Genomic DNA, 24,748 nt, shown 5'->3' on the forward strand with positions numbered 1-24,748 from the left:
TTTATAGTCCCCTTTCCAAGTGAGGGCAAAACTATTCCATTCGCTAAATGCACATTTCCAGTCTCTGGTGTGTAGGTTATGAAGAGACTGCGATTGCTGCACAAGTGCTGCGATGCGCCACTATCGATGATGAAAAAGTCCCAATTACCTCTTTTATCCTCACAAGGCTGTGGTTCTGCAAAGAATGCTTTCGGCTCGGGTCGACTACCTCGCTGTGGTCGCTGCGAAGGCTTCCATGCCTGAGTGGCTGTGCGTCCCTTTTGCGACCTAGAGGAAGTCTTTTTACTCTTTGCTCTGCATTCCGAAGCAAAATGTCCCAAAAGGCCACAGGCAAAGCATTTCTTGTTGGCTCTTAAAGCTACAACATCCCCATTGTCATTTGAATGCACATTCTGCTCTTTGGGAACCTGCATGATTGAGGCATCTCGCCTGTCCAGCTCTGCCATCAGTTTTGCAGTCACGCCTTCAATACTCAGCTGGTCAGGAGGGACCAAAGCGAGCTGGCTTGCGACTGCATCATACTCTTTGTTTAATGAGCAGAGGATTATAAAACAAAATTGATTAACAGGAACCACAACGTCTCTTCTCAAAAGCTCCAACCTGATTTCCTGTAAATGTCTCAGGTGAGCTGCCAAGTCACCGCCAGGTTGCAGTTTTGCCTGATAAAGCTGGCGGTAAAAAGCCAAGGCTGATGCGGACTCTTTTCTCAAATGGACCGCAGCCAAACTCTCCCACATTTCTTTAGCCGACGTTTTATCTCTGATATATACAACTTGCTGGTCGGACACTGCTAAGTTTATAAAGGCTTTGGCTTTGTTATCCCCCCGTATCCATTCAGGGGTAAGTGGCTGAGGAGGGGTGTCTGTGGCGTAGTTAAACAGGTCCTTACATTCGAGTAAACCTCTCATTCTAAAGGACCAAAGACTATAATTACCATCAGTTAGTTGAGGAAAGGTAAGCGCCATCTTTTCGCCGTCATCCATCCTGGATATACTTCCAGCTCCTTTTCGACCGGCAGATAGCTCAGCTTCACAGACCTCTTAGCAAGCAGTTCAAACACCCATGCGCAGTTTCTGGGCCCATAACCGGATGTTGGGCAAAATACGCACCAACTGAGTGGCAACAGCGGCAGGGTCGACGAAATAACAAAGTCGTCTTCAGTATCTTTGCTTGCTTTTATTTACAATTATATACACCACACTCCTCTACTCCTTTCCTCTCATTTCACAATACATCACCACCACCACACCCATGAACCATTTGGGTAGCTTAAATACAGAATTCAAAATAGTCACTTACCCAATCACATTACAGTAAGCAAACTCTACCTTCAATTATTCAAATTAGCAAAAGCTCACAGGTGTGTTAAACATTCAGAACAAGGTTACAAACACACATCTCTGTGTAGCACCATTGACCACATCAGTCTTAAAGGAAAAACCTAACAGTCCTGACCTATCGCGTCCCCTCCTCCCCACAACACCCGCCCAGGCAAGTCAGTACCTCCATTCGGCCTAGTCTGTAAAGGCTTCGTCCTAGTATGTAAATGGCAGCTGAGGTGCTGTTGAGAGTGAAGGTTCTATAGGTGTAGTACCAGCATAGCTAGAGGGCGCTGGTTTGCAACCTGGTTCTTTTCCCAGCATGCACTTTCGGCTGAGTGGTGCGTTCTGGAACAGGGGTTTTTTGGGTTTCACTGGGCAGAGGTGTGGCATCTGTCTTTGAAAACCTTATAAGAGCATTTGCTTTGGACGTTGTGTTCAAATTTGAGGTTTCGGAGAAAAGTGGATAATAAACCACATGCCCAGTTTACATTTATATATATATATAGATGATATATTTACTTTTCCCACTAGGTGGCCCTAAACCAGCGGGTTGCTTACGGAGATCTATTTGGTATCTTAAACAGAAAGGAAACCCTTCTCCTTGCATGGGTGCAGCACATGTATACAAACCAGAGCTATGGTCAGCTTCTTCTTTGCCCTGTCCCCAGCTAACATGCATTTTTGTGTGTGTGTGTTTTTTTTTTTGGTGTGTGGGGGGAAATCACACCTAAACTGAATTAGTTATTACATAAAGATGTTCACAGGCATTAGGAATATCACTCCCTCCATTTAAAAAGTGAATATTCCAAGTGCAGAGTAGCTGAGATTAAAAATGGGTAGGGCAGAAAGAGTTAACACTGTCAGTGGGAACTCCCCAAACTGCAGGAGCTCTGGCTTTTGAAAGCAAAGCATCCAACTTCCTTTAACTGAGCATGTATGCTGGTCTCGTGTTGTCTAGTAATGTGGCAACAAAGAACAGAGGGAAGAAATAGATTTTCCTAGCCAGAGCTGAGAGTTAAACTGATACTTACTTTACTTATCCTTAACTGCAATCAGTTATGGGTACAGGTAGGAGGAAAAGGGGTACACTGGGCCACTTTGTTCCTTTCCCAAATGGATCCTTTAAAAAGCTTAAATAACTGCAGTCAGGGCAGGGGCGTGTGTGTGTGTGTGTGCTGGCCCACAAAGGCACTTGGAATGTTCTGCAAAGGTTCCCGCTTCTGTTTCCTTATTTTGATGAGAGTCTAATTATATTTTCTAGAAAATGTATTACAGCCAGGCTAAGCCATTTCCACATCTCAGTACTGAAGGTATTTCTTATCTTAGTTTGTGAGATATTTCAAAGGAAAAGTGGTGTTTTGGAATGAAACATTCTTTTGAGGGCCAGCAGGTCAGATATCTATTAAAAAGTATGCTTTCATCTGTGAACTATATCACTATAGTAATATCAGCTGAGACTGCACAGAATAGGACACACACACACAACTACATATACATATAAAATCTGTTTTACAGATTAGGTTGCTGCATTTCTTGCACTAATATAGTGCGATATATCTTTACACAGATTGCCAGCAGAATGTCAGGTTTACAAATGAAATTTTGAAAGTGTTTACAAGAGCCAGATCAAAGTATCTGAAGTCACTTCCAAGTTACCTACTCAATACAAATGACACCCGTATATTAACAAGCCACTGTGTTGTAGTCCAATTTCCAATACTGTACTAATTTCCAAAACCAGTACTATAGCTACTACAGATCACCATGGAGTCTACTCCACATACTGCCTGCTTTAAGGAGGACTCTGCAAACTGAACTGGCACTGCAATTCAATCAACATACAAACTTATTTATTGGTTCTATTCCCGTGAAGAGTTAGTCTTTCTCTCAATGAGTAAAAAAAACAAAACCCTAAAAAAACTTTCTAGCCTCATTTTCTCTACTCAAGATTTCACCACTTCTTTAGTAGCCTGCTGGGAGTTCTTTTCTCCATCTGTGGTCCTTTTCAGAATGTAAGTGCAGATCCTTCAGCACAAAGTTTAACACTAGAAGGAATATGCAGCAATGAACGAACCTAAAATGAGAAACAAAAATGGTAAGCTATGGTTTTTATAGTTATACTATGCATTACCCTCAAGTGATATACAATGTCAGTCATACTCAGAACAGATCCATTAAAACCAATGTACCTAAACTTACTTAGTATGATTTAGTTGGATATTACCCGTTAGTTAAGTTACATTGGGTGACATCTTACTCAGTGCTTTTTTTCTGGGGGGGGGGAATCGCCGTTACTCACCATGTTGTGACAGTAAGTGCAACATTTTTAACAACAAAAAAAGATGTGCCAGTACTGCGTATCCCTTGAGTACCCCCTGACAAAAAGCACTAATCTTACTGTGTCCATATGCATCAGGAATGGCTTTCTGCACATGCAATGGGCCTATCCCAGGCGTCGGCAATGTTTTCTGGCCGTGGGCTGGAGCATTCCCACGGACTATCATCTGTGGGCCGGACATGGGCCAGACATGTGCAGAAGAGATTTTCGGCGCCATGCTACGCATGTCCACAGTGCCAAAAATCACTTCTGCGCATGTCCGCAGAGCCATAAATCGCTTCTGCGGTTGCAGATGCCAGAAATTGCGGCTGCACAGAAGCAATTTCCAGAGTCTGCACAGGCGCGATTTCCAGTGTCTGCGCAGGCACCATTTGCGGCGCCGCTCGGCGAGTCCCTGCGCCACGCTGGTTTAGCGCAGCGCACAGTGGACTTGCCAAGTGGGCGGCTTGGTGACCGGGCAGCTCATGGGCCGGATAAACGGCCTCTGTGGGCCGGATCCGGCCCATGGGCTGGAGGTTGCCGATGCCTGGACTATCCCATCTTTCCGTCCGAGCTACAGCACCCTGCACGCCTCCAAACTCTGTTCCATATTCTCCAAAGCAGATTTTAGGAGACATGGGAAGATATGGAGGGAGAAAGAAAACAGGGGGGCAGGTCTGCTCATGCAACACTGGATATCAGCTATGATGATTACATTACCGTATTATTCCATGGGAATAGCACACAATTTGAATATAGCTTAAATGAATACTCCTTTTATTCCAACACTATTACCAACCTGTTTAAATCGTCCTCTGATTTTCTCCAGGTCTTCCTGAAGTTTGTCATAGGCTGGATCCTCACAAGGAAATGTCCGAATCATCTCTATTAATGACTCTAGAGCTTTTATCTTTTTACTGAAAAAATAAGACCATTTTATTTTACAAACAGTATTTAATAATTTGATGTTTTGAAATACAGACTTTGGTCACACCATCCGTTCAAATGTATTTTGCAACTGTTGTTCATTTCAGCATCATACCACCAAGATGGACAACTCACAAAAATCAAAGCTATGTTCACAAATATCTACTACTGAGATGTGAGACCCACTTTGACAATGGCCCATTACACCTTGGCATCAATAATACCTGTAAAGGCAAATCACACAAGTCAGGACTGTGATACCCAGACCAGCATTGCCTCTTCCTGAGGGATTGCAACAGAGGAGCCTTGCCATTTGACCAATCCGCAGAATTCCCTTTTGACCCTCTTATTAGACCAGCATGAGATGCAGCCATGCCACCCTAAAATTATATGTAGTAATCCATTTGAAATCCTGTTCTTCTGAAATATCTTCAGAACATATATAGACAGTACCACACTTTGGACATTCAAATTGAATGTGTGAAGAAAGTACTCTTCCCCACCTCCTGTGCAATGCTTTGCAAATATGTCTGCATTTCCATTTTGTCTTTTTTGCACAGGATCAGAAAAAGCCCTCCTGCTTTGTGCTCTCAGAAAAGCACTTCTGGATCCAAACCAAACAAATGTATATATTAAGAACTGATTACCATCCAAGGCAGGAGTCGGCAACATGGTGCCCATGAGCGCACAAGCATACACAGCAGCCTTCCCTAGCAGTCATAGGGTCTCCACTGAAAATAGGTTTGAAGTAAGCATTCTACTGTAGCTAACAGAACACGTAAGAGAGCTCGTTTTCTCCAGTTTGCATATGGGCCCATGGGCCCCCAAAGAGAAGCTTAATCAACCAACTGATTCCTTAAATCAAATGACAACCCTAAATTATTTTCTGTTCCGTAGAAGGGAACAGTCAGTAACTAAAAAAGATGCTTGAACAAATGGAATTTGAACAAAGATGTTCCTCACCCGTATTTTCTACCTGTAAGCGAAACACTAGCTCAAAAAAAGTCATATACTGTACATTTTAAAGAATTCATGTAAACACAGGTTTCCAACATGCTTAGTGAAGGCAATTCAGCAACAGATGCTTAAATGCAGCAGAACAAATGACAGCCACAGCTTACATCTTGTATGCTGTGCATTGGACAAAAAAATACTACCACATTTCAGTTGTTTTCCAGAGCACCAACTAGCAATGCAATCAAAACTTATAAATAAATACCCCTATTTAGCAATCTGTCACTTGCTGGGTCAGACAGGCATCCATTTGCCAGGCAGTGAGCCCAGAAATGCTTGTCTACAGTGTGTGTGTGTGTGTGTGTGTGTGTGTGTGTGTGTGTGTGTATATATATATATATATATATATATATATATATATATATATATATATATATATAACTCTGATAGCCTACACATGACCTCATCTCTCAATGTCTAGCAATGTCCTGCCAGTTAACAGTCACCTCTGTATCTGAAGGAGCAATGGAAACTGCATCCACATGATATTTAGTGGTGGTCATTGCCAAAACACTTAAAAATACAGAGGTAATCCAGCCACACCAGCATGAAAGCATGTTATAAAGGGGTGGTAGAGAAAGGAGAGACACATGGTTTAACTTACATCCCCTTTGTTTCAGAAGGTAAAAACATCTGTACTGCCCAGTGAGAGCTAACCGAATACCATGCCTGAGCATTGCTAAATTTGCAAAGCCAAGCGTTCAGAATCATGTTTTCTGAATCCTGATATAGATGTAATGTTGCTGAACACAACTAAAATGGCACGATGTACGATACTGTGCTAAGAGTTATTGGTATGATGAGCTACTACAGGTGTCACATAATACTCGCTCCACATTTGTCAGAACCCAATCACTTAGTGTGGCAGCATCTACACTTTGGAACTCCCTGCCTATTGATATCAAGCAGGCGCCTTCACTGTATTATTTTTGGTACCAGCTAAAAATGTTCTTGTTTACTCAAGCCTACCCAGATGCTTAGAAAAGCTGATGTGAATTTTAAACCGTTTTAGTATTTTAACTTCTTGCATGTTTTAATGTATTGTAATTTTTTCCTCTCTTTATGGTTCTATCTTTTTGCTAAATGTTTTAAGAGTGTGTTTTTTTACACAACCAAGCAGTGTATAAATTTCATGAAATAAAATTAATAGATATTTGGGGCTTAAATCCTGGTCACTCTTGGTGACAGTGCTGCTACCTCCCCAGTTATTTTATTGTTGGCGTTATTGTCTTATGGTGCTATTTTCTCCCTCCTCCTTCAATTGTGATATAATCTGCTCTCTCTCTCTTTTTTTTATCTGAAGGAAACAAACAGAACCAATGCATGATATGCTGGTTTTATTTTTAAAAACCTACCTGTTTTTCTCATCAGAGCCTTTATGAAGCAATTTCTGCCATGTCATTGCAAAACCAAGGTAAGATCCAATCTACAAATTTTGAAAGAGATCATTTAATTTTCCTTGTTATGCCAATTATGCTTATTTCATTTAAGAAAATTTCAGATATGTATTTAACGGGACTTACTTCCATGTAAACATGCTTAAGAATGAAGCCTAAAAGAACCTGTTTGAATCTAGGATTGTTACTACAATATTTATTTTGCATGGAACTTGGATATGTCCAGTAACAGAACATCAGAAACAGTGATGCTCACTTTACATTCAGGCCCCAAGAAACATAGATTGTCATGTTGCTTCTTTTGATCAAAATGCTCATTTTATTTTTTAACACATACTTCTAAGCCAATCTTTGCACCTTGTTGTATGCCATATTGCCTTCCTTCAAGGAGTCCAGCACGTGTTCCTTCAGCATATCCTTCTTGATAGCCTTCACCATGAAATCTGAAATGAGAGAAAGATTTTGAAAGCGCTGTTAGGCTGAAGCAGCAAAAGAGCGCTTGCACCTTGGAGGCTAACAGTCCAATCCTATGCATGTTAACTTCAAAAGGAGTCCCACTGAGTGTCAACCAGCTTCAATGGGATTAACTATGTGCAGTTGATTTCTTCAAGTATGACCAAACTTCACTACATCATCTTTCATTTCACATCATCTTTGTGCAACATACTTGTTATTCAGTGGCATACAAATAAGGTAAATAACAAAACAGTTATACAAACAGTCATATAGTTAAGTAAAGCCATCTAGCAATAACGGTTTTCCACCCAGTAAGAACTCATATTTTGTTGGATTCATAAAACCTAAGGACAGGAAAAAACTTCTGGAAAAAGAGCTTCAAGGGGATCCAGCAGCAAGCCATACTTTTAGAAAGTCATCTTAAGTTTCTTTGAAGCAGTTCCCCCAGTAAGCAAATTATATTGCAACTGAATTCCCTTAGTTTAAGTTAAGTATTTATTTTAGGCAGTGTTGAGTCTAATTGTAATGCCGAGGAACTTTACTAATTTCCCACACTTTGAAAGTACTTGTCCATGGGCAGAGAGGTGGTTGAAGTTATACCATGCTATGTTCTAAACATAGGTGGAAGCTGTTAGATGCTCTTTATGCAACAGGGTTGTACTTTTAGCCCAAACTGATTTAGGTCACACAAAGTGTTCAAGCTACCAAGGTTATAAACGGTTTTATAGATTTAAATTTTCTAAGTTGTAAGGCAGATGGACTGGTATGGCAGATATGAGCCTGTGAGTCAGTACTGGAAGACTAGCCTTCCAGGTATTTTCCCATCTGGCCTGACAGAGCAGGGCCCTGACTGCAAAAAGCTGCAAAAGCTGAGGCTGCGGAACACACTTTCGAACTGGAGTATTATTTAGGGGCGGGGTCTTTGTTGTTGCTGCTGTTATTTGTTTGGGAAGTATCTCTACTTTTAGATCTTATGATTTATGTGGAAATTGTTTCAATTTGGTTGTGTACTTTTTAATGTGTTTTATATGTATCATTTACTTACTTTTGCTATGTTTGCATTCACATAAATGGTTTCACGCTGTAAGCTGCCTTGAGCATGGTTTTAACTATGGAAAAGCAGCATACAAATAAAATGATGATGAGCTAGAATATATGCATTACAATTTTCTTGATATATGGTCATACAGTGAAACTTGACTGACTAGCATAGGGCTCTTAACGCTAGTGAATATGAACATACTTTGTAAAAACTACTATTCTTATTAAGGGTTCTGGAAGAAGCAAATGCAACATTAAAGTGAATAGAAACAATAGTTCAACAATCACACAGCACTGCCCTTCTAAGGCAGGTCACATTTACTCCTATTGTACAGATTAGGGAATGGAGGAAAAGTAAAAACTGACCAGGCTACCCATAAGCTTGGAACTCTCTCTCTCTCTCTCTCTCTCTCTCTCTCTCTGTGTGTGTGTGTGTGTGAGAGAGAGAGAGAGAGAGAGAGAGAGAGAGAGAACAGACAGAAATCCAGCAGGTTAACCTTTCCTCTCGTATTGCATCTCTGGAAGGATGAGAAACTGCATTTCTGACACACAGGTGTTAAAATGACAGCAGCCATGGGGGAGGGGCATAATATAAGTTTATGACAAACTCATGTAACACTGGACCTTGTGGGCGCCCAACGAAGCTGAATGTTGGAAGTTTCAGGATGGGCAAAAGAAAGCACCTCTCTTCAAACCACAGAACTCGCTCCCAGGAGGCAGCGATGCCCCGCAACCTGGATGGCTTTAAGAGAGGACTAGCCAAATGGATGGAAGGAGAGAGGGCTATCGATGGAGGCAGTTGCGAGGCAGCAATGCTTCCGAATACTAGTTGCTGGAAACCACTGCAGGGGAGCTTGAATGCTGCTTGCTCGTTTCCCACGGGCGTCTGCTTGGCTGCTGTGAGAACAGGATGCTGGGCGAGATGGACCAATGGCCTCATCCAGAAGGGCGCTTCTTATGGGGCCGAGTTTGAACTCCGATCTCCCAAAGCGAAAGCAATTTCCCCGAGAGAAGCAGCAGCCTCAGTACCAGGTTCCTCCCGCTCGCCGAGGGGCCGATGCTCTAAGCCAGGCTCAGAGCCACAATCCTCATCCACAAATCAAATAGGGCCCAGGAAACGGGCTCTCTGCCCGCTGCGGAGGCGGGCAAGTTCCCCCCGAAAGACGCCCAAGGGCCCGAGGCAGACCCGGGAACACAATCCGGCCCTACCTCGTCTCCGCCATGACAATGGTATCGAAGGCGTCCGACCCGCCCGCGTCAGCCTCCATGGCCTACGACGGCTCCTGCCTCACCGGCTCCCGACCATCGACTGGTTCCCTCACCGAGCGGCAACGTAAGAGGACAACGGACGGCAAGCCGGCGGGGCCAAATGCTACCGCCCTCGTCGCGCATGCTCCGGAGGTGGAGGTGGAGGGGCGGGGGAGACTCGGGCTTTCCCTCGTGACGTCACAAAGCGACTGGATGGAACGCCCCTCTCACTTGTTTAGTTTTGGGTCGTTTTCCTCAAGCGCTGCGTTTCTTTGCTCCTTCCCAGGTCAGCCGCTAGAGGGCGCCGGTATTCTTTGCGAAAACGCCTTGTCTCTTTGGAGAAGCTGAATCTGAGCGCTCCGGTGGGATCGCCTTTGACTGCTGTTCCCTTCCCCTTTCGCTGTGAAGTGTCGGGCGTTTTCACACGTGACGCGCAAGGAAGGAGGCAAACTTTCTGCTTTCCGGAGTTCTTTTTCTCTGATATATAATATGAGACACTGCAATTTAATTCTCGTACTGCTTGAGTTTACTGAGAACTATCCGACACATTTTTTGCTTTTAGAAACTGCATACTGTATGTTGCATTTGGTTTAATTGCGTTTTGCACAATTTCCCCTTTCTAAACGAAAAACATCAACCGCTAGCCCCCCCCCCCCATCTCTTCTCATCTGTGGTTGGTTAAAAACCTGCGCCACCAATATTCATGCATTTACTTGCACTTTCAAAAATGGCACGAAATGCGAAAACAATTGCGGCATTTTTGAACTGCTTTGTTGTCTATTGCTGTGTTCTACTACCCTGGAAAGGGATGCGGGTGGCGCTGTGGGTTAAACCACAGAGCCTAGGGGCTTGCCGATCAGAAGGTTGGTGGTTCGAATCCCCGCGACGGAGTGAGCTCCTTTTGCTCGGTCCCTGCTCCTGCCAACCTAGCAGTTCAAAAGCACGTCAAAGTACAAGTTGTTGTTGTTGTTTAGTCGTTTAGTCGTGTCCGACTCTTCGTGACCCCATGGACCATAGCACGCCAGGCACTCCTGTCTTCCACTGCCTCCCGTAGTTTGGTCAAACTCATGTTCGTAGCTTCGAGAACACTGTCCAACCATCTTGTCCTCTGCCGTCCCCTTCTCCTAGTGCCCTCAATCTTTCCCAACATCAGGGTCTTTTCCAAGGATTCTTCTCTTCTCATGAGGTGGCCAAAGTATTGGAGCCTCAGCTTCACGATCTGTCCTTCCAGTGAGCACTCAGGGCTGATTTCCTTCAGAATTGATAGGTTTGATCTTCTAGCAGTCCATGGGACTCTCAAGAGTCTCCTCCAGCACCATACAAGTGCTGTAGATAAATAGGTACCGCTACAGCGGGAAAGTAAACGGCGTTTCCGTGTGCTGCTCCGGTTCACCAGAAGCGGCTTTGTCATGCTGGCCACATGACCTGGAAGCTGTACTCCGGCTCCCTCGGCCAATAATGTGAGATGAGCACCGCAACCCCAGAGTTGGTCACGAATGGACCTAATGGACCCTTTACCTTTACCTTACTACCCTGGCAGGGTTGCTGTGGTTAGGGTATAATAGTTTGGAAGTATATGTGATGGATTAGAAATATTCTGTAGTGAAATGTATGAGTTCTTTTTCTTTTCCTGGCTGGTTAAAAATTTACAAAGATTTTGGACAATTTTTGAGCAGTTTTTCAAGTACTGAGTGACCCTGACGTGGTCATTCAAGTGCAGCGCTGAGACATCCAGCTAATCTTCCCTGCTAAAACAACAGAGCAATTCCATCCAAAGTTATCAGTCAAAATTTCCTTCTGTAAACAGTCATTTCAGCTACTAAAACACATTGTTTATAGGGAAACTGGGAGAACTAGTAACTTTCACAGGGTGACGCTGAGCAAAGAGCAAGGTCCAATTTAGTTGATTCTCTTGCAGCCTCCTACCTAGATGCAAGCAACACATACCAAGAAGTACAAGATACTGGCTTTGATGCCTGAATGGGAAAGTGTTAATTAACAGTTTTTTTAAAAAAACTTACAAACTATATTTGCATAAGAAAAAACAATCAAAATATAAAAGGCTTGTTTGAAATGGTTGGTATATTCATTGAGTATTGGGAAAGGGTCATAGGTCAGTACTACAGCATTTGTCTTGCACGCAAAATGCCACAGGTTCAATTCCCAACATTTCCAGGTAGAGTTGGGAATGTTCCCTGTCTGAAATTCCAGAAAGCCATTGCCAGTCAGTGTAGACAGCAAGATGGACCTAACTCTGTATACAGCCATTTCCTATGTTCCCCCAAGGAAACCATGCTCATCAGCTGATGTGGCACATACATTCAATCTGTTGTGATTTACGGTGATTTCCAATTTATCATCTATTATAGGTGGCGCTGTGGGTTTAACCACAGAGTCTAGGGCTTGCTGATCAGAAGGTCGGCGGTTCGAATCCCTGCAATGGGGTGAGCTCCCGTTGCTCGGTCCCAGCTCCTGCCCACCTAGCAGTTCGAAAGCACATCAAAGTGCAAGTAGATAAATAGGGACCGCTCCGGCGGGAAGGTAAACGGTGTTTCCGTGCGCTGCTCTGGTTCTCCAGAAGCAGCTTTGTCATGCTGGCCACATGACCCGGAAGCTGTCTGCGGACAAACGCCGGCTCCCTCGGCCTATAGAGCGAGATGAGTGCCGCAATCCCAGAGTCGGACACGACTGGACCTGACGGTCAGGGGCCCCTTTACCTTTACCTTTATTTCTGTTTACAATCATTATTGCAGTTTGTCGTTTGTATCTTTGAATACTTGCAGTCACTCCCTCTAAATCGAGTGCCAACTGGATTGGAGACAAGAGGAAGGTGAGAGATGCGGAGAGGGTTATTGGCTTGTTCTTGTTTTTCATGTTGTGTTTTTTTCATCTTGTACTTTTATGTTTTGAAGCGCTCTGAGAGCTACAGATGAAGCGCAATATACAGATTTAATAAATGATAACAATATGATAACATGCTTGAGGTTTAAAGGTAAAGGTAAAGGGACCCCTGACCATTAGGTCCAGTCGTGACCGACTCTGGGGTTGCGCGCTCATCTCGCATTATTGGCCGAGGGAGCCGGCGTATAGCTTCCAGGTCATGTGGCCAGCATGACAAAGCTGCTTCTGGCAAACCAGAGCAGCACATGGAAACGCCGTTTACCTTCCTGCTGTAGCGGTTCCTATTTATCTACTTGCATTTTGACGTGCTTTCGAACTGCTAGGTTGGCAGGAGCTGGGACCAAGCAACGGGAGCTCACCCCGTCACAGGGATTCGAACCGCCGACCTTCTGATCAGCAAGCCCTAGGCTCAGTGGTTTAACCACAGCGCCACCTGGGTCCCAGCTTGAGGTTTGCAGAAATACAATTATTTAAAAAGTAATAATCCTGAAAAAAGTCCTCTGAGGACTGAGATTGCTACTACTGTAAATGTTCTGTGACTACTGAGGAATGGAGTGTGGGGGAAGAATAGAATATAAGGGATATGGGTGATGGAATTCCCTGCTTAAGAAGGGCCTGGCTGCTTGGAACACTCAATGGTGGAGGATTCCCGTTAGGAGGTAAGGAACTACTGCAACATGTTGTTGCTGAACCCACTATGAAGAACATGCATCAATAAGAAAGGCTTGTTCATTTCCACAGAGCTTAGGCGTCTGTAAAAGCAGCTGTTGTGTTGGCAGCTATGTAGCCCATTCCTGCCCTTGCTTTAGCTGCTGCAGTGCAAATGGGCAAAACAGTATCAAAAATCATAATCCTATGCATGCCTACTCAGAGGTAAGCCTCCTAGTGTTCAATGGATGTGGATGGGTGACCTTCTGGTAATGATACCACCTTGGTTTCTATGATGGAAGAAGTGTGGGATGGAAATGTAAAGAAATAGGCTAATATTAACTTTTGGTAGAATAAAAAGGACAGCTATTTTCCTGAGAATGGGGGCAGTTAAAAAGAGTCAGACTGTCTGTTTAAAGGAATCAATTATTTGATTAAGGCAGGCATAGGCAAACTCGGCCCTCCAGATGTTTTGAGACTACAGTTCCCATCATCCCTGACCACTGGTCCTGTTAGCTAGGGATGATGGGAGTTGTAGTCCCAAAACATCTGGAGGGCCGAGTTTGCCTATGCCTGGATTAAGAAAATGTATACTCCCTATATATTATATCTAGGGTCACAGGAAGACATAGCTAGTGCATTTTTCTAGTACATCAAAGGAAGTTATGGTAAGTGATGAGTGTTGCCCAAGGACAGAAAGAAACTTCTCTTCTGCTACAGAATTCCTTACTGGTAAGGAGAAATTTTCTCTGTGTTGTATTGCACAAGTGATTAATCCATTGTGGATGCTCCTGGCTACCTTTGAAATGCAATCAGGTGACAGTGAGTTAAACTGACTTAGACTGATCTACTGTAGTATGATGTTAATAATCTGTAGCTGCATTCCTACACCTACACACACACACACACACACACACACACACACACACACACACACTGCACACCTGCTTGGCAGCTGAGTCTATGAAGTCAATAGAATCTATTATTAAGCTTTCCCTGATACGTTACCACAGGAACATATAGGTTTTTTTAACCCCTCCAATTATAATGTACAGAACATTGTAAGAATCTCCGTTTTCATTGGCAAACAACCAGGCTTCTAACTCAAAGGCTGCAACAATAGCCTTGAAACAATAGCAGAAAAATACAGAAAAATCTGAGAAACTGAAACAATACAGAAAAATCTGAGAAACTGAATAGGGGAGAGATACTGCAGAATTCCAGTAATGAAGGGGTATGTTTTCAGAGTGCTGCATAGTTCTTTAGCCTCTCCTGAGCACTGCCAGGAGCAGACAATATGCACCCTTTCGATTAATGCACCCAGGACACAAACTCCGAGTTTCTTTCCCTTGGTGCCACATATAAACAACCTGTGTGACACCAGTACAGCCAAGAGACAACTGAACTTCTCATTCTAATTGGTTTTTATTAAAAAATGTTACATGCTGAAGCTACAGATTTTACACTCACAAACATTTTTACATTTCATTTCTGCTCACCCTTATAAAAATTACAAAGCTTTGCTACCTTTGGCCCAGACTGTTTTTTGTTTTTGTTTTTTTTAAAAAGAAACTGTTGGAGTACATAAATAGAAATTTAAGTATAAATATGGTAACAAAATAAATGGATGTGCGTGTTTAATAAATTAATCATAAATATGGTGTTGACAAGGAAGTGCTACATGAGGAAAATAATTATTTACAGAGCCATGCTACTATATACATACAAGACCCTTTGGGAAAGAATGTTATCCCATAGTAAGCTAATTATTCACTAGAGGAAAATCTAACAGTAGTAAAAACTGTTATTTACAAAATAAAAAATAAAAAAAATCCATGAAATAATACTCACAATTATATTTTTAAAAATTCCATCATGTTAGTCTATAGAGATTTAAAATAACTGAATTATCTCTTACAGATCATAGGTAGGATTTATCCATTAGGCCAAGTTGTGGAACCTCAGGCTCAGGATTTGGATTTGGCCCTCCATGCCCCTCAGTCTGGCCCTTGCCACTCTCATTAGGCCACGCCTTCTCTCCCTAGGGCACATCTCTCATAGAACTTGCTTCACCCACTGAGAGTTTTTGTCTAGATGGAATGTGAGCTATGATGATATCTGCCTGCCTGATCACCACAAATCCTTAGTACTAACCTTCTAATCAAATTCAGCCAGCCAGCAGATAGATGATACAAAAAGTAACCTATGAGGGTTATTGTTTTTTGCTGAAGTAGCATGAAAATATTTTAGTTACATAAAATTCTGGGTCAGGCAAAATCAGCCTCTGCTTATAGAATTGGTTACCTGTTCAATTGTTTTTACTCACTCCAGGGAGATCGCAGCCTTATCATACTTTTGCTCTTTCAACAAATAGTGTTTTGGAATTGTGCACGTGTTCTGCCTGATGAAGAACCCTGTGTAACCTGAAGGTTGGCATACTCTTTTGGCAGCCATTATTCAGGCACTCTGAACTTCAGTTCACTAAACACTCAGTGGTGCAGCACAGCGAAGAGGATGCTGGTTTCACCCCATTACCATTCTGGTCACTCTCTCCACAGGTTAGAGGGCAGATGTCCAAAGTGGGGAGCCTCAATTACTGATGGAGAACACTTGCTATGTGCTTGAGAACCCTGGAAAACCATGGTTCTTAAATGTGGGGGGAGCCTCCATGAGCACAGCAGACTCCCCACTTCAGATTCATGGATGGTAACTGGAATGGTATCAGGGGGCAGAGCCAGCATGCATAGTGTTCCCGTATGTTTAGTCAACTCCATAGAAGAAAACCTGAAGAGGCTTGCTAGAACACAACTGCTTGTCAGTTTCATTCGTCCCATTCCCTGTGGTTCATGCTACCTCCTGTAGGGATCAAACTTCCAAGGACAGAAATTGCATTTCAATAGCTAATCTTCTGAAAACCAGTAGCAGAGGTTTGTGAAAAGATTGTGTGTTAAGTGTTGTCAGTGGTTACTTGCTTAGCTTCGTTTAGCTGGCTGCTCCTCTTTAATTTCTGACACCTGATGTGTTTAAGGGTCTTGAAGAGAAGGACTTATCCCTCTTTGAATGAATTGCATTTGTTACATCTGTCATCAGGCCTCAGAGGTGAAAGAAGGAAGGAAGGAAGCAGTAAAGTAAAATATTCACGATCTTATCCCTCCAAGCATCCTCCAAGGCAGAAGAAATACCTGCACGCTATGCATTTTTTCGGTGAAGGCTTTCCAAATACTGTGCCTGTGTGTCTGTAGTCTTCACGGTACAGTATTCGTATTGCCGTTTGACGAGAAAGGGTAGTGCCACATCTGAATGTAGCCATGTGTGAAATATCACGGCTAGAAATAATATCCTGCTGGTAATGCTTTCTTTATGGAGCACAACTCATGCAAGGAGCACTTGTTCTCATTTCCCAAAACTAAGGCTTTTCACGGATACTTCTGAGGTGATGCCGAAGGGATCCATGCTGTCAGTTTCAAGAGGGGGACTGAAAACCCCGGATTGCAAATGCTGCTGCCCGGTGTCGCCGTAATCTCCAAAATCGGTTGACTCCACCGGCACAGTGTTGATCATTGGCAAGAAATGAGACAATGGAAAGTCTTTCCCTTTATTTTGTTGCCTTTGCCTGGCAGTACTTAAGGACACCAAGACTCCATATTTCTTGGACTTGTAGATGTTGTAGCCATCTGGGCGCATCTCCTCTTCAAAGGAACAATCTTCTGTAGAATAACTGAGCTGAGAGGAAGTGAAAAAATATTACACATATAGGCTTTGTACATTTTTTTTGCACTCTTAAATGGCATATGATGCAACAGTGTTTAGACAAATCACCCGCCTTATGGAATAATCTATTCAGTGGCGAGATAAATTGGGAACCATTCTTCCATAGAGCTACATTTGATACAGACTAGTGCAGGAAGATACAAGGAGTCATTTATAACCCAAACATGGAGAATGGAAGTGCTCAGTGGAGTTATGAATAGGTGTGCTTCTGCTTTTATAGATTTATGCAGTAAGATTCAATTTGATTTTCTCTTATTCTGCTCATTGCTTGAAAAGCAAGAACTGTTTTGAAGCCACAATGGCCCATCACAGCAACCCACAGTTCCTAGCTGAGAAGGCTTGTTTTCACTATGTAAATATAGCAAAAGCATTGCAGCTTAATGTGCACTTGAACCAAAGCTTACTGGAGTTCATGAGAAGCCTCAGGCTACCAGAAGCTAAAGGCAAATAACAGGGGGAAAGTTCACGGTAAAACAGATTGCTGCATAGTTAAAGCAACTGCCATACATGTCTCGATTCTGATGAGGTTGCTGAACAGGCTGCCATTGCCAAGCCCTGACTCAACAACGTAAGTTGTGTCAACCTATCCCAACTATGCCCTCTCACGTTCATGGTGTTAGACTCCAGGGGGATTTCTGTGTTTTATTGGAGTCCTAGGTGTCCTTTCCCATTTACCAAAACCTGATTTGCCTCCTTGTATACTAGGGGCAATGAAGCAATAGAGCTGACAACTAGAACACAAATGGTGAAAGATCTAACATGAGTTCGCTGAACACAGGCTAAACACTATTTGGAGACCAACTCCATGATGCTGGTGACAGCAGAGCACTTTCATCTCCATCACCATTGCATCAGCACAGCGCTATCCAGACAACATTTTTCAGGGTGCCCCTTCCAGAAGGAGGAGGAGGAGGAGGAGGAGGAGGAGTTTGGATTTGATATCTCGCTTTATCACTACCCTAAGGATTCTCAAAGGGACACAGGTGGCGCTGTGGTCTAAACCACTGAGCCTAGGGCTTGCCGATCAGAAGGTCGGCAGTTCGAATCCCCACGACCGAGCGAGCTCCCGTTCGGTCCCAGTTCCTGCCCACCCAGCAGTTCAAAAGCACGTCAAAGTGCAAGTAGATAAATAGGTACCAGAAGTGCTACAGCGGTACCAGAAGTGGTTCACCAGAAGTGGCTTAGTCATGCTGGCCACATGACCCAGAAGCTGTCTGCGGACAAACGCCAGCTTCCTCGGCCTATAGAGCAAGATGAGCACCGCAACCCCAGAGTCGTCCGTGACTGGACCTAACGGTCGGGTAAATTTACCATTTAAGGAGTCTCAAAGTGGCTAACATTCTCCTTTCCCCTCCTCCCCCACAACAAACACTCTGTGAGGTGGGTGAGGCTGAGAGACTTCAGAGAAGTGTGACTAGCCCAAGGTCACCCAGCAGCTGCATGTGGAGGAGCGGGGAAGCGAACCCGGCTCACCAGATTATGAGTCCACCACTCTTAACCACTACACCACACTGGCTCTATATCTTCCAGGATTACAGAATGTGAGAGAACCATTGATATTTTAAAATATAAAATTTAAATGATAAACATTTTTAAACAGTGCGCACACTCTCCCTGCAATGTGGCCAGCATTAAAAAAATTAGACATGAACCATGTTTAGTAAGCTAACTTAATTGAAAAAATCCCTTTGACTTTGACAAAACAAGGATTATTGTATTTTATAATGTCACAGAGTAAGAATTGGTCATGTAGTGTTGTATAGTATTAACATATATTCTGAGTATTGAAACCAAATATGTGCTAGCTAACACAGAAAGACTAGCACATAATAAAATAAAAAACAAAACAGGATGGTGATTTTAGTCTGTTCCAGGTCCTCTGTGTCACTGCTGTTTTTCTTTAAACTCTGGTGCTATTCTGGTTCGGTCATTAGAGGTGACTGAACTCTCGGTCAACTTAGAAGTATCGCTGATTGCGTCTGGGACTTCAATGATAAGAGAAATGGTGTTCGTGCATGAACTCTTTACCTGCCAAGTCCCTATGTCATACTTCCCCCCTACACGTGTAACATATTAGGCTGACAATCATCATTAAGAAGTAGAAGAGGCTAGAGCAGAATTCTCTTAATGACTAAATAGGCTTAAAGTGGAGCACTTCAGATGTGGATTGGGCTGTCAGGCATGTGGAAAAACATGTTTTTGGTTTTTGTCTAGATTAGCGAAACTTCTTGAGATGTGAGACTGCTGCCATGCAAGTCACTTAACTGCCTTTAACTGTTTAGTTAATTCATTAATTTTTACACAGTCACAATGCAGAACAAAATTCAGTATGGCAATAACAGTTTGACTTGCAAGGCAGTCCTCAGGCATGTTTACACAGAAATGAATTCTAATGTGTTCAGCGGGGCTTATTTTCAAGTGTAGCCTTACTTTTTGTAACCCAAATGATATAGATTAACTATAGTTCAAAAAATAATGCAAGTTCTTAACCAAGAGGCGGTTTACAACAGGTTCTGTCACCATTTACGGACAGCAGCTTGAATGAGACCAAACTTAAAACCCATTGTTTATATCTGTGTTTACTGTTGAAAAATAATCTTGGGGCAGGTAAGAAATGCACGTTAGAGAGTTATGAATGGGGATGGATATACTATTGCATCCAAAGGTCCCTGTTAAATTTCTATATAATCATCTGCTGGAAGACCACAAAAACAGCACTTTGAAAAAATGTTAACCTGATTAGACTAGATGACCCTTGCAGTCCCTTCCAACTCTACAATTCATTGATCAGCTAAGCTCAGAGGTCCACATTCAGGTGAAAATAGCTGCACTGCTCAATATGCATCCACATGTTAATGCACTGATTTCAGTAGGGCACAACTATCTATAAGCCTGATCTCAGCTGTGGTGCTGGTAAGCAGTTATATGATTATTGGGTTGGATGCAGGATGCAGTGGCAACACCCATGGCAGATGACTCTTTTGTCTCTGTTTAATATCCTCCAGTGAAGGAGAGACCACCACTCCCTGAGGCAGCCTGTTTTACTGTCTTAACGTCTCATGCCATTAGGAAGATCTCTCCTAACATGTAGCAGAAATCTGCTTCCTTGCAATTTCCACCCATTATTTTTAATCCTCCCCTCTTGAGCAACAGAAAACAAGTCTGCTCCATTGTCTGTCTGACACCACTTCAGATATTTGAAGAGAGCTCTCATATCTCCCCTCAATAGGGGAGGTATCCAGGATATACACACTCGGCACTTTCATGCCTTACTCATGGGACTTGATGTCCAGACCCCTCACTATCCTGCTTGGATTAGTCTGATTGACCTACTTAAAACTGACTCAACATCAATAAAACCGCAGCAATCCACCTCACAACAAACCTGGTTTCCTACAGAGTGCCATATAGTCTTAAATTAGTCTCCTTATGAAGTTAACTAAATAAGAATGACACATATCAGACTTTGAGACCTGATGCTGGATATCGAGGGCAATTTTTCAGCAGCATCTCAGTTCTCAGATATACAAGGGGAGGAAAGAATACATTATCCTCCAAGTAGGTTATGTAGGCTTTTCAAACCGAATGGGCATTAGAGCTCTGTGGATCTTAGTGATATAGGCTGCAATTCAAGCCTGTCCCCTCCTGATGGCAGCACTGAGCAGTCACCCTATCCGCAGCCCTGCTGCACACAGTAGCGGAGGCAGAAGCTCGGGGACAGGAAGATCACTGTGCCAGCTTGGAGTTGCTCATGCAGCAATGTGGCCCAATGCCATCATGTGAGACTCGCTCAGGAACATTTCTGCTGCTGCCACCCAGCGCAAGAGGGGGTTGGATTGCTCTGGTAATCTGTTATTCTGGGCACCTACACACCTCAGAGTAAGCCCCATTTCTTCTGAGAAAACATGCCCAGGATTGCACTGTTAGAGACATTAAAACTAAAGGTACTGTAATTGATTTTTGGAAATCCAGGCTGCAATCTTGCACCCATTTCCCTGTACGTCTCATTGAACAGGAGTTCAATGGCGTCTAGCCCATTTACTTTGGGCTAGACGTGCATAGCTTTTGGGGTGCAGTCCATGCTCCACTGAAGGCAATGGCAAGACTGCACCTTCTGTCCTTAGCTCATGCCCTGCTCTAAACAAGGAAATGCTGTGCATCAACTGAATGAAAATGGGTTGCATAGAAGAGCTTAAGAAGGCCCTATTACAACTGTAGCAGAGAGCCTGTAAATCCGGTGGAGGCTGGTCTGTTAGGGCAAATCGGGCAGCACCCCACCCATCTCAGCCACCCCCCCCTTTGCCTGCCTTTGTACTTTGAACTGGTCCAGAGGGTGACCCTGGCTTTCGGCTTCTCCTCCTCAGTCTCTCTGTTGCACTTTTAGGACTTGGCAGGGGAGAGGATGAGGACAAACCTAGAATTAGTTCTACTTGGCATTAGCTCTGCATCTGCCTGCCATCAGTCACCCTGCCTTCCGCCCAACAAGTCTCTGTGGGCATTGCATCAGCCACCACTGTGTAGACCAGCTTTCCCCCAACTTGATGCTCCTCCAGATGTTTTGGAATAGCTGTGCTGGCTGGGGCAGGTGGAAGATGTACCAGTAGTCCAAAGTGTCTGGAAGTCACCAGGCTGGGGAAGACAGCTGCAGACACAAACTTTTGAGTCCATCACAGGTTCCCTCAACTTCAGTTAGGAAAGCAACAAAAGGCACTGATTTCCTTCACCAATAGCTAGATTTCTACAAAACCATACCTAGATTTCGGGGGTGGGGGTGGGGGGAAGAGAGGAATGCATTTGCTCTTAAAAGGAGCAATCTTTGGCAGATTATCTGCAGAATGACCTGAAGAGCAAGAAGATTTTGTGCTAATTTAGTAATTCCATGCAATAAATATTTGGCATATATCCCTGTGCAGCTGGAGAAATTTAAGCCCATGATTAACTGTCCCATCAAAATCACTGGAATTTATAAGTCCTTAACTTTGACCAAATCACGCCAAGTTATTTCACACCAAGATTCAATAATGCCTTTCCTAGCTTTGAACATCGGGGAATCATGTGTTGGTGCAAAAAGTTGCACCTTCACATGCACGATCCTAATTAAAAACACGATAAGAAGAGTAAGAAATTGCGGCTGGAACAAATGTTATGTAATAAAGACCTCAGGGTACAAACACCTTCCGTAATGTTATGGGTGTGATGTTCTGGTTGTATTTTGACATGGGAAGCCCTACTCAAATCCTTGTTTAGTAGGCAGGCTTACTTGGGTGGCCTTGGGTACATCGTTATCTCTCAGCCTCACCTACCTTAAGGGTTGCTGTGAGGACAGAAGGAGATAAAGATCAACCATCCAGCCTGGAGCCCCTTTAAATAGTTCAGAAAAGAAATCTAAACAAATCGTAAATCTTAGTAGTCAAAATTCTGGAATGCTGCTGGTTCTGCCACTATTCATAGAGGGGGGAAATACACAGAATAAGTGTATTTCCTCTTTTGTTCAGTTTTTATGTTTTATGTTTTATTTATGTTTTTATGTTTTATTGTGGTTCTGTTGGTGTCAGCCACTTATGGCCTACTTGAAATGAGGCTGCACTTTAAATTTTAATACTGTATTTTAATCTGTATTTTAATTAATTGTTTTTATGTTTTATTGTGGTTCTGTTGGTGTCAGCCGCCCTGAGCCCGGTTTTTGACTGGGGAGGGCGGTGTATAAATAAAAATTTATTATTATTATTATTATTCAAAGTTATTTGTTATTACATTAATGGTTATTTTATTACCATGCTACCTTAATCCTATCCAGCGTGGACTCTTCTCTTTGCGCTGAACCTTACCACCAGCGAGAATGGAGTTCCCAAATTACCTCGTGATTGGATTTTTTAAAAAAATTATGTTGCCTAATCACAGAGCCCAGAGCTTTAATAAATAATAATAATAATAATAATAATAATAATAGGCTTCATTTTAAACCCGTTTAAGATCGTGGCGCGACGTGTTTAGACTGCTTTGTTGTGTGAGAGTAAAATAAAATTGGCCAGGCTGCTATTGTTTTGTCTGGCCCGGGAGCACTGGATACAAATCGCCAGGAGCCTTTGTGGGGGGCGCACGCATGCAAAACCCCTTTCCCCCCGGGGCTCTCTCGGCGTGCCTAGGTCGAGGGAGCCCCCGCCGCAACTTACAAGCCCGCGCAGCCTCCCCTCTGCTTCCATGCAGAGGTAGCGAGAGCTTTCCACGCCCTTGATCGCCACCGTACGAACGGACACGGCTCGGATCTCCAGCAAACCTGCGCAGCGAAACAAAACGCAGCGTTAGTACACGGTCCGCGGACGAGGAGGTGGAGACGGGAAAGTTGGCTCCGCAGGAAACAACCGCTACCTCTCCCACTCTAGTGCGCGCAGGTTTCCAAGACCGTCGGTGTTTTAGATCCCTGTCCCAACCTGCACTCACTTATCCCCCCCCCACACACGTCAAGGACCCGCACATTGGCATAGGAAGGATTTATTTGGGGGGGGGGCAGGACACCCACGCCCACCTGTCACCATCCGCTGTCCGGCTCTGTCTAGCTGCAGATTCGTAATGAAATATCTCAACGACAATTGTTTTAAATTCTTTTCTTTTGTCCCCAAGTGCTCAGAAAAATGTGTCAAAAATCTTTCTAGAATTTTTTTAATATTTAGTTAAGTATTTACTTACTTACTTGATTTAGCGGGGTCAGCTGCCCCCCCCCCCAAAAGAAGAGAAGTGGCCCTGCAGGACTGTGCGGCGCTTTGGCGAGCCCGGTTACTTACTATGCAGATTCTGGGCGCTGGCGCCGTCCACTCGGCCGTCGCTGTTGATCCTCAAGAAATAGCTGAACGTGCTGTGTCTGCCGGCGGTGTAGAGGTGCCTCAATCTTATGGCCTCTCCCCAGCCATAGTTGACATGTGGTCCAGCATCGGTGAGGGGCAGGGACCGGGCGAGCGTGACCAAGCAAAGACCCACCAGAGCCAGGGGCGCGCCAGTTTTGCCCAGCGTCGGCCACATCTTTCGCCAAGGAGAGGAGTTCCACCGCAGCGCAAACGCAGGCAAAGGCGCAAAAGTTCCCGCGGAGAAGAAGAAGACCGAGGTGGCCAAAAAAAGACAGGGCGGGGTGGTGGAGAAGCTCGGGGCTTTGGGAGCGACTGCAAGAGAGTCAAAGCCAATCCGCGGCCTTTTATAGGCCTCCTTATCAGTCCAATCGATAAGGCTAATTCCAATATAGACACTGCTCCATCGCAGGACTAGGGCCAATGCCCGCCCCGCTGGATCGATAAGGATTACATCACAAGCCCCGGGACACCCCCTCCGGGTTGCATTTCTCACGCTCGCTTTATTTTATTCCCAAAGCAATTCGCCGATCGCTCTTCCAGCGTGGCTTAAAAAACGCGCACGGCGAGCAAAGTTTTCGGAAGACTAGCAAGCGTGCTTCCAAAGCTAGGATCAGAGGGAGGAGAAATGTGTGCGTGGTGCGCGGGAAGCGAGAAAGAAAACCTTGAAAAGCCGAGTGCACTAGGAGGCGCGAAGAATAGGAAGAGCGAGGAAATCAATGGAGAAATGGAAGTGAGAGGAGAGATCAAAGGCAGCAGAATTCACCCGAGACGTTGCAAATTCTTTCCGGGAGGAGGGTTGGGGGGGGGGTGTTGACCCTCCCTCCCCCTCAGTCTGTTGGCTTTCCCCAAAACTCATTCCCACGA

At 43.9% G+C, this 24,748-nt stretch overlaps 2 protein-coding genes across 3 annotated transcripts; both read right to left on the bottom strand.

The window, feature by feature from the left end:
• Positions 1-1,156: 1,156 nt before the first annotated feature.
• Positions 1,157-9,799, bottom strand: LTO1 (LTO1 maturation factor of ABCE1). 2 transcript variants are annotated; one of them, XM_088668432.1, is made up of 5 exons: positions 9,684-9,799; positions 7,335-7,420; positions 6,936-7,006; positions 4,439-4,556; positions 1,157-3,396 (listed from the first exon to the last, which is right to left on the bottom strand). In XM_088668432.1, the coding sequence occupies exons 2-5, from the start codon at positions 7,413-7,415 to the stop codon at positions 3,328-3,330; spliced, it is 339 nt and encodes a 112-aa protein (XP_088524558.1). In that variant the 5' UTR covers positions 7,416-7,420; positions 9,684-9,799; the 3' UTR covers positions 1,157-3,327. The 2 variants fall into 2 exon arrangements, with proteins under 2 accessions (XP_088524558.1, XP_034973002.3); XM_035117111.3 differs by having other exon boundaries at positions 7,315-7,420.
• A 4,388-nt stretch (positions 9,800-14,187) lies between these two features.
• On the bottom strand, positions 14,188-24,495 carry FGF19 (fibroblast growth factor 19). Its single transcript, XM_035117097.3, has 3 exons — positions 23,825-24,495; positions 23,216-23,319; positions 14,188-16,994 (listed from the first exon to the last, which is right to left on the bottom strand). The coding sequence occupies exons 1-3, from the start codon at positions 24,057-24,059 to the stop codon at positions 16,665-16,667; spliced, it is 669 nt and encodes a 222-aa protein (XP_034972988.1). The 5' UTR covers positions 24,060-24,495; the 3' UTR covers positions 14,188-16,664.
• Positions 24,496-24,748: the final 253 nt, after the last annotated feature.

This window comes from Zootoca vivipara, chromosome 1 (genome assembly GCF_965207765.1).
Source record: "Zootoca vivipara chromosome 1, rZooViv2.hap1.1, whole genome shotgun sequence".
Lineage (NCBI taxonomy): Eukaryota > Metazoa > Chordata > Lepidosauria > Squamata > Lacertidae > Zootoca > Zootoca vivipara.

Coding starts and splice junctions, on each gene's coding strand:
- LTO1 (XM_035117111.3), bottom strand. CDS start 9,742: ATGGAGGCTGACGCGGGCGGGTCGGACGCCTTCGATACCATTGTCATG. Junction 7,421..9,683: donor ATTGTCATGGCGGAGACGAG/GTAGGGCCGGAT, acceptor CTCTCATTTCAG/ATTTCATGGTGAAGGCTATC. Junction 4,557..6,935: donor GGCTCTGATGAGAAAAACAG/GTAGGTTTTTAA, acceptor TTATTTTTTCAG/TAAAAAGATAAAAGCTCTAG.
- FGF19 (XM_035117097.3), bottom strand. CDS start 24,059: ATGTGGCCGACGCTGGGCAAAACTGGCGCGCCCCTGGCTCTGGTGGGT. Junction 23,320..23,824: donor CAGCGCCCAGAATCTGCATA/GTAAGTAACCGG, acceptor TTCGCTGCGCAG/GTTTGCTGGAGATCCGAGCC. Junction 16,995..23,215: donor AGGGGAGGCTGCGCGGGCTT/GTAAGTTGCGGC, acceptor ACTTCCTCTCAG/CTCAGTTATTCTACAGAAGA.